At 64.3% G+C, this 8,637-nt stretch overlaps 1 protein-coding gene across 1 annotated transcript; it reads left to right on the forward strand.

The window, feature by feature from the left end:
* Window positions 1–1,239: 1,239 nt before the first annotated feature.
* STK25 (serine/threonine kinase 25) lies at window positions 1,240–8,297 on the forward strand. The gene is made up of 11 exons (XM_007941404.2): window positions 1,240–1,272; window positions 4,322–4,552; window positions 4,695–4,751; window positions 4,830–4,938; window positions 5,263–5,420; window positions 5,531–5,716; window positions 6,148–6,293; window positions 6,559–6,673; window positions 6,950–7,021; window positions 7,841–7,977; window positions 8,258–8,297. The coding sequence occupies exons 1-11, from the start codon at window positions 1,243–1,245 to the stop codon at window positions 8,295–8,297; spliced, it is 1,281 nt and encodes a 426-aa protein (XP_007939595.1). The 5' UTR covers window positions 1,240–1,242.
* The last annotated feature ends 340 nt before the right edge of the window (window positions 8,298–8,637 follow it).

Below are 8,637 nucleotides of genomic sequence, written 5' to 3' on the forward strand. Positions count from 1 at the left end.
GCAGCTAGTAGCATGAGTATCTGCATTCCTTTGAGTCCCCACCCGCAAGATCGTACCTGGAAAGAGGGATTTACTTCGTTCTCTTCGTTTTTGCCGAACGGCCCAGACTAGAACCTCCAGTCGTGTGGAACAGAAGTGGGAGAGGATGGCCTCGTAGGGGTGGGACGCTCCCCTTGACCCTCCCTGACCTTCCTTCAGTCCAGCACCAGGGGCTCCTCCAGGTGGGGACGCTGCGCCCTGCAGGGCACAGGGACCAGGCTGGGCAGCGAGGACTGGAGTGGACTGTGTGAGGTGGGTCCCACCACCATGTGGCCAGGAAGGCCCCACCACTGCCCCTCCACAGATGGGGACGCGAAGGCAGGAGAGGACAAGCAACTCGCCCTAGGCGGCCCCAGTGCGGGCCCATGCGGTCAAGGGAGGTCTCGGTGAGAACCAGGTGGGGTCCAAGTGGATGACAGGGTCCTAGTGCGGCCGCCGGGGACTGGGCGAGGCTGCCGCGGTCGGGCTCGGGGCAGCGAGCGGAAAGCGCAGAGCTCACTAGCCTCACAGGGCCGGTTAACGAGCGCCGAGCACCACGCCAACGCCCCGCGTCCGGACGGCTCAGGCCACGCCCCCGCCGTCGCGCCTCCGCCCTCCCGCCCCGCGGCCTGCCGGGACATATAGTCCGGTGCGTCTCAGAACCAGGGACTCCAAGTCCTAGAGAGCCCCTCTGCAGGCCTGCGCGCCACGCCCACCCCGCAGCCTGCGGGACTTGTAGTCCAGTGCGCGCGGCGCCGAGGTACGGGCTGAGCGGCGGGACTAGGTTTCCCAAAGAGCTTCGCGCCGGGTCACGACGCCGTCTCCGTCGCCCCTGCCGTCGTCTCTGTCGCCACTGCCGCTGTCTCCGTCGGGCTTTCTCCAGCGCCGCTGCCGCCGCGGCTTCGCGACCTGCGAGGCGGGTTCCCCGCGATCAGAGGCTGCGGGTGGGGCCTCCGCGGGCACTGTGGAGCGGGCCGGGGGAGGCCGGGATGGAGCCCCCCGGAGGTGGGCCGCTGCCGGGCCGCGCCGGGGCGGTTGGGAGGACGGGGGCCCGGGGCGCGGGACGGCCGGGAGGAAGGTCGCCCGGGGCAGGGGACGAATGCCTGACGGCGCGAGCGGCCTGCTGTCCCCGCAGTGGACTGAAGCGGCGGCCGGCCCGGAGCCGAGGCAGATCCCGGCGCCTGCTCGGGCTGCGGACGGATGGTGAGACGGCCGCGGGCGGACATGGCTCACCTCAGGGGATTTGCCAACCAGGTGAGGGGCAGGCGTCAGGATGGTGCACGTGAACGTGCCTGCGTGAGTTTGCGCCCCAAACGAGTGAGTGTGAGTTTGTGTGTGCGCTCCAGCCAAGAATACGTGTGAACGTCTAAGCGTGCGTGCATGGGTGTGCACGCTAGACGAGTGTGTGTGTGCATGGGCAGTTGTGCACACCAGACGGGAGAGTGTGTGTGTGTGTGCGGTGTGTGCCCCGGACGAGACTGTGTGTGTGTGCGGTGTGTGCGTAATGTGTGCCCCAGATGAGAGTGGGTGTGTTCATGTGCGTGGTGTGCGATCCAGACGACAGTGTGTGTGTGTACGAGGTGTGCTCAGAGAGAGTGCACACCTGTGTGTGCATGGTGTGCGTCCCAGACGAGAGTGAGCAGATGTGTGTGTGCACTCTGGATGAGTGTGTGCGGGCATGTATTTGTGGTGTGCACCCTGGATGAGTGCATGCATTTGTGTGTGCATGTGGTGCGTGCCCAGATGAGAGTGTGTGCATGTGTGTATGTGAGTACACCCTGGACAAGTGTGTGTGTGTGTGAACGTGTGGGGTGCACCCCAGACAAGAGAGCTTGCATATGTGTGCATGAATGTGCCCTGGACGAGAGCGTGTGCATGTGTGGTGTGTGTGCGTCTGTATGCACACGGTGTGTGCCCCAGATGAGTGTGTGTGTGTGTGTGTATGCCCTGGACAAGAGTGTGTGTGTATGCCCTGGATGAACGTGTGTGCACCCCAGACTAGTGCGTGCATGTGGTGTGTGTCTTGGACAAGAGTGCGAGTATATGTGTGTGCGTGGTGTGTGTCACAGATGATAGTGCATGGGTGTGTGCGTGTGGTGTGCACCCCTGGAGAGTGTGTGTGCACCCCAGACAAGTGTGTAAGTGTGTGCTCTAGAAGAGAGTGCATATGTGCACATAGTGTGTGCCCCAGATGAGAGTGTGTGTGTATGGGGGGGTGGATGCACATGGTTTGCATGTGCCCTGGACAAGAGTGTGTGTGTGTGTGCACATGCGTGGTGTGTCCCAGACAAGAGTGCAGGCCTGTGTCTATGTGTGTATGAGGTGTACCCCCAGACAACAGTGTGTGCATGTGTGTGCGTGGTGTGCGTCCCAGATGACAGTGTGTGTGCGTGTGCCCTGGACGAGTGTGTGTGCACGCACCCTAGATGAGTGCATATGCCCTGGATGAGTGTGCCTGTGTGTGCATGCAGTGTGTTCCCCTGGACAAGAGTGTGTACATGTATGTGCACATACACCCTGGATGCAAGTGCATGTGTGAGTACACTCTGGGTGAGCATGTGTGTGCATGTGTGCACCCGGCACAAGAGTGCATGTGTGTGTGTGTGCAGTGTGTGGCCCGGATGAGAGCATGCATGGGTACGCTTATGTGTGTGCATGTGGTGTGTGCCCAGCACAAGAGTGCTGTGTGTGTGCATGGAGCTAGCTGTGCCCCAGCCGAGAGAGTGGGCACCCCCACCGAGCACTGATCGCTGAGTCTGACAAGGTGAAAATCCTGGTATATTTTGCATGTGTCACTGAGGGTCTGCCAGACCCCACTTGTTGGTGCAGGGCCCGTCTCACGTCTGCACCGGGACCCCTTTTGTCCACCTGGGATGTGGTCTGGTGTGGGGGTGGCAACCTGGGGGCACGTGGCTTTTGTGCGCAGAAGCTTAGAGGTGCCTGAAAATGGCCTGGGAGGCGCTGCAGTTCCAAGGGAGCACTGGAGGAGTGTTCTGTCTGGGGACAGGTGCTGCCCTCACGCTGGCCGGGGCTCCTGTGGGAAACTGGCTCTCAGCAGCAGAGGGAAGTCAGAGGTCGGGGTCTGCTTGGGGTCTGGGCTGGGCCTGCGGTCCTCCGGCCGTGCTGGGCTGCGTGCTGTGGGGTCTGACCAGTGCCGGCGGCATTTGTGCAGGGAGAGCCTGGCAGCACCTGAGGTGTGGGGTAGAATAGGAGCTCCTGTGGGAACTGGGGGACGGGGAAGGTGCGTGTCCCCTTGAGGACGTGCTCCTAGGGGAAGCAAAGTGCGGACAGGGCCACTCTGGGCAGAAACGCTTCACAGGGCGGACGCCCTCCTTCGTTTACCGCTCCCGCAAGCCGCCTGTCACCCCCGCCCCCCACAATGTCCTGCCTTCTGCTGCTGGTGTTGAGGAGCCGGGGGTGGGGGGGGACGACCAGCTGGGTGAGGGGACAGTGGGGAGTGAGGCCACGGTGGCTGCCCCGTCCCCTTCACCCCTGCCACTTGGTTCTGTCCTTGATGCATCGGCTCTGGGTGTGCTGTCATGGCTGCGTCTGTCCGCCACACGCGCTGGGCTGGGGGCGCTGGCTCTCTGTGCGGGGTGGAGCTTGGGTCTGAGCTCAGCTTTCTGCACGAAGCGTCCGGGCGGGGCATCCTGAGTAGCAGCAGGGCCCGGTGGAAGCTGGGGTGCGGCGGATGCTGTGGCGGGCTGGCAGAGCTAGGGTGGGTGGTTGGCACTGTGGCAGACCGCCTGATGCAGCTGCACTTGGAGGGTAACCTGCGTGCCACGGTAGGTAGCAGGAGAGTCGTGTCCTCGGAGTGAGAGGGGCTGTGAGCTCAGGCTGTCAGCCAGACTTCTGAGTCACTCGGGCTGTGTGGGTGTTTCAGCACGAGGTTCCTGAGTGGGCCTGTACCCAGGCACTTTCCCACAGGTGGCCGGCACTTTTTAAGTGTGAGGACCAGGTTTCCCCGGGGCGCCGGAGTTTTCTGTGGGGTGCTCCTGTGGGGTGTGGCTGGGGCGCATCTGACTGTGGGGAGCCCCTTGCTAAGGGGTAGAGGGACTGAGGCTGAATCTGCACAAGACGGCAGCTGCCATGGGGCAGCAGAGACCCCTTCTCGTGCTGTGCTCTCCTCCTGGCGTCCCTGTCCCTGTGTGGCAAGTGGTGGGTGGTGCCCAGTGCTTTCTGAGCGGAGAGCGGCCGGAGGTTTGCTGACAGGAAGGAGCTTGGGGAGGCCTGGGGCTCCCCTGGGGTGGTGTTGGTTGGCCGTGGAGCTGCCCTGACGGGCCCTCCCTCCGGCCCCGCGCAGCACTCCCGCGTGGACCCCGAGGAGCTCTTCACCAAGCTGGACCGCATTGGGAAGGGCTCCTTCGGGGAGGTGTACAAGGGCATTGACAACCGCTCCAAGGAGGTGGTAGCCATCAAGATCATTGACCTGGAGGAGGCCGAGGACGAGATTGAGGACATCCAGCAGGAGATCACCGTGCTCAGCCAGTGCGACAGCCCCTACATCACCCGCTACTTTGGCTCCTACCTGAAGGTCTTCTGGGCAGCAGGAGTGGGGGCGTGGCGGGAGGGCACGGGGAGGCCTCTTCCTGTTGCGAGTTCCCCGAGCCCTGGCCCTCACTGCCCGGCGGCACCCACGGCGGTGCAGGCGCTGACGGCGCTGCTCTTGTCACCAGAGCACCAAGCTGTGGATCATCATGGAGTACCTGGGCGGCGGCTCGGCACTGGACCTGGTGAGCTGGGCACCCTGAGCCCCCAGGCCCGTGGGTGGGGGGGGGGGGGCAAGGCCCTGTGTCACGTCTCCCCCTCAGCTCAAGCCGGGACCCCTGGAGGAGACCTACATTGCGACCATCCTGCGAGAGATCCTGAAGGGCCTGGACTACCTGCACTCAGAACGCAAGATCCACCGCGACATCAAAGGTCTCGGCCGGGGCTCACCCTGCGCCCCAGCCTCGGCTCCCCGTGTCCTCAGAAACCAAGCCTGCAGTCTGGCTTAGTTCTGACAGTAGGGACGGAGCCTCCTTGGTCTGTGGTCCCTGTCTTACGAGGGACGGTCCCGCTGTGGGGGTGGCACATGCTCCTGGACCCGAGCACGGGGGGTGGCTTCAGGGGCCGTCAGCTGCCCTGGGCCGCCGAGCACTCTAGGGACTGTGTGCTCACAGCGCTCGTCAGCTGGGGGCTGTCGCGCTTGCTGGGCTGGTGGCGGCCCCGGCTGAGGCTGCCCTGTCTGGCTTTGTTGTGCAGCTGCCAACGTGCTGCTCTCAGAGCAGGGTGATGTGAAGCTGGCGGACTTCGGGGTGGCGGGGCAGCTCACTGACACACAGATCAAGAGGAACACCTTCGTGGGGACCCCCTTCTGGATGGCACCCGAGGTCATCAAGCAGTCAGCCTATGACTTCAAGGTGGGCGTGGCCAGTGGGCTGGGGCAGGGGCTGGCCGTCAGGGTGCTGCAGGGGCTTTAGGGGTGTGGTGGCATGAGGCTGACTGGGTGCCATTGCAACTGCTTGTCCAGGCTGACATCTGGTCCCTGGGGATCACGGCCATCGAGTTGGCCAAGGGGGAGCCCCCGAACTCTGATCTGCACCCGATGCGCGTCCTGTTCCTGATCCCTAAGAACAGCCCACCCACGCTGGAAGGCCATCACAGCAAACCCTTCAAGGAGTTTGTGGAGGCCTGCCTCAACAAAGACCCCCGATTCGTAAGCCTGCCCCTACAGGAGCCCCTTTCCTGCACGGCTATCTCTGGGGTCGGCAGTGGAAGTTGGGCGGGGGATAACAGCTCAGGGTAGAGTCTGCAGACCCGCCCCTGATTGAGGCCCTTCCTTGAGGTCCCCACACTGTTGGAGGCCCTGTGTCCAGCGTGGGTCATGCCAAAGGCTCAGGTCTTAAGTGGGCAGGGCACTTGCTCATGTGGGAGGTCTGGCTCTGGCTGCATCTGCCCCTGGGGGTGGTGGCAGTGACGGCCCGTCCCCTGCAGAGGCACTCTGCCCGGGCGGCATGGCCCTCGTCCAGTGTCCCCGGGGGTGGTGGCAGTGATGGCCTGTCCCCTCAAAGAGGCCCCCTGCCTGGGAGGCATGGCCCTGGTCCTGTGTCCCCGGGGATGGTGGCAGTGACGGCCCGTCCCCTGCAGAGGCCCACTGCCCGGGAGTTGTTGAAGCACAAGTTCATTGCCCGATACACCAAGAAGACCTCTTTTCTGACTGAGCTCATTGACCGTTACAAGCGCTGGAAATCTGAGGGCCATGGCGAGGAGTCTAGCTCGGAGGACTCTGACATGTGTGTCCCTGAGGCACTGCTGAGGGTGGGCATTGGGTGCTGGGGTGGGGCTGGTGTCCCCTAGGCCCGAGGACAGGATCCGTGCAACACTCTCTCGTGTCTGCTGCCTGAACCGGCTGCATCCGGTGTGGCTGTGGGAACAGCTGAGGGGTGCTGTGGGGGATGGAGGAGGGGGCACTGAGGGGGATGGTGGGGGGCCCTGGGGATGGCATAGAGGCTCCCTGAGGGTCGGCTCCCCATGGTGGCCATAACTCCTTGTCCTCAGTGATGGTGATGCAGAGGATGGGGACCAGGGCCCCATCTGGACATTCCCCCCAACCATCCGTCCAAGCCCCCACAGCAAGCTGCACAAAGGGTCCGCTCTGCACGGCTCCCAGAAGGTCGGTCTCCTGCCATGTGGGGGGGGCAGGGACAGGAGGGGCAGCAGTGTGGGGGGACAGGGCTTCCCTCGTCTCTTCCTCTGGCACCCCTGGCCGTCCCAGCTCCCCATGAACGGGATCTCAGTGTGGTGCTGAGCCCAGCCAGAGGGCCATGCTAAGGCCTGGCTGGGCCGTAGGGCTGCCTTGGGAGGCAGGGAGGCTGGACCCTGGGGAAGGTCAGGGCCGCTGTGCTGTGGTCTGGAGGGGCGGGGCCAGCTCACGCTCCTGTCCCTACAGTCAGTGGAGCCAGTCCAGCGGCAGCCGAGGTCCCAGAGCCTGACCACGCTGGTCCGGCCTGTCTTCGGAGAGGTGAGGGAGGGCAGGGTCCTACGGGGCTGGGGAACCAGCCAGGTGGGCACACAAGGGTCCCTTGTTTGGACTCTGGCTGTGTTGCCGCTTGGCACAAGAGGGGTTGGGCCCAGGCCCAGGGGCTGAAGGGTGGCTGCTGGCTGTGTGGCAGCATCTGGGCCTCTGCTGCTCAGAGGGTGTGACAGCCTGGCGGAAATATGCCACCTGAGCCCCTGCCCGGAGAAGGGCAGTGGCCCCCGGGGGGCTCGGCTGGCTGGTGCAGAGAGCCTCCGGTGGCCTTGTGGGCACCTGGGGGATGCAGTGGGACCTGGAGGCGCTCAGTGCAGACACCTGGAGCTCAGAAAGGACACGGGCCGGGGCGGGGAGGGGGTGCAGAGTGTGGTAGCGGAGGGCTTCAGGGGCTGGTCTACCCCTTGACAGACGTGTTGGGGGCAGGGCTGGTGGCGGTTTGTGTGTCACTGCTCTCTGTGGTGCTGCTGGCCACGAGACTGTCCCCCGCACGCCCTATGGTTGGTAGACTATGTGTGAGGAAGACCAGGGGAGAGGCCTGGCCTTCGCCTGGCCTAGGTCCAGCCTGGGGGCTCTGATCTCGTCAGCTCGTGCTGGCGGAGAGCCCCGAGGGTTTGGAAGACAGTGGCAGGGTAGCGTCATGGTCGGGGAGAGCTGCGTGAACCTACCTACCTTCCCACCCCTCTTTGGAGGTGAGCTCACTGGCTGCTGTGTCCTCACCCTGGGCCCTGTGAGCCCCTTGGTGGCCAGCTGTTTCCAGGGGGTGGGTCCAGGGTGGTCAGCAGAGGTCAGTGGCCCATGTTTCCACAGCTCAAGGAGAAGCACAGGCAGACGGATGGGCGGGCAGGGGCCCTGGAGGAGCTGGAGAACGCCTTCAGCCTGGCCGAGGAGTCGTGTCCCGGCATCTCAGACAAGCTGGTAGCCCACCTGGTGGAGCGCGTGCAGAGGTGAGCCCGGCCATGGAGCCTCACCCACTGGTGGGGGAGAAAGCACCGTCTTCTCTCTGAGGAGAAGGCTGTCACCTCCTTTCCTTATGGATGGTGGGGATGGTCCTTTTCAGGTAGGACCACCCTGGTGGCCTGCCTACCTCCAGGAGGACACAAATGCTGTCCTGTCCTAACAGCTGTGGTGAGGGGACAGCCCTGGCGTGGGCAGCTGATGGCGGGACCTGGACTCGGGTGCAGGGCACTGCCACCACTGTACTGACCCCCCCCCACCCCACTGCAGGTTCTCACATAACAGTAACCACCTGACATCTGCTCGCTGAGGCTGCACTGCTGTGATGGCATGGTGCCCCTCTGACACTGAGGACAGTGTGCTGGAGCCACCCCCCCCCAAATAGTCCAGCCCCACGCCCCTGGCCGCCCCTCCAGCCCCTCACCCCGGCCCTCTGAGCAGCAGTGGAGGGTGGAGACGGGGCAGTGTACACGTGAGTGAGTGACCCTGGGAGGAGGCTCTGAGTCCCCTGCTCCCTTTGGGCGGGGCCTGTCCCCTCTTGAGCGCCCTGGGCTCGGGAACCTGGCACCTCTGGGCCGTTGGGGCTGAGGGCCAGAGGCCCAGGCAGGCCAGGCCTGCACTCCTGCCGCAGGTGGGCTAGGGTGGGCTGG

The sequence above is a fragment of the Orycteropus afer genome, unplaced genomic scaffold, assembly GCF_000298275.1.
Source record: "Orycteropus afer afer isolate SDZICR_OR568_19922 unplaced genomic scaffold, OryAfe1.0 scaffold00006, whole genome shotgun sequence".
Classification (NCBI taxonomy): Eukaryota; Metazoa; Chordata; class Mammalia; order Tubulidentata; family Orycteropodidae; genus Orycteropus; species Orycteropus afer.

Excerpts from the sequence above, each read along its gene's own strand:
- STK25 (XM_007941404.2), top strand. The coding sequence starts at position 1,243 with ATGGCTCACCTCAGGGGATTTGCCAACCAG. Across the intron at positions 5,717-6,147 it reads TCAACAAAGACCCCCGATTC|AGGCCCACTGCCCGGGAGTT; the intron begins GTAAGCCTGCCC and ends CGTCCCCTGCAG. Across the intron at positions 7,978-8,257 it reads CTGGTGGAGCGCGTGCAGAG|GTTCTCACATAACAGTAACC; the intron begins GTGAGCCCGGCC and ends ACCCCACTGCAG.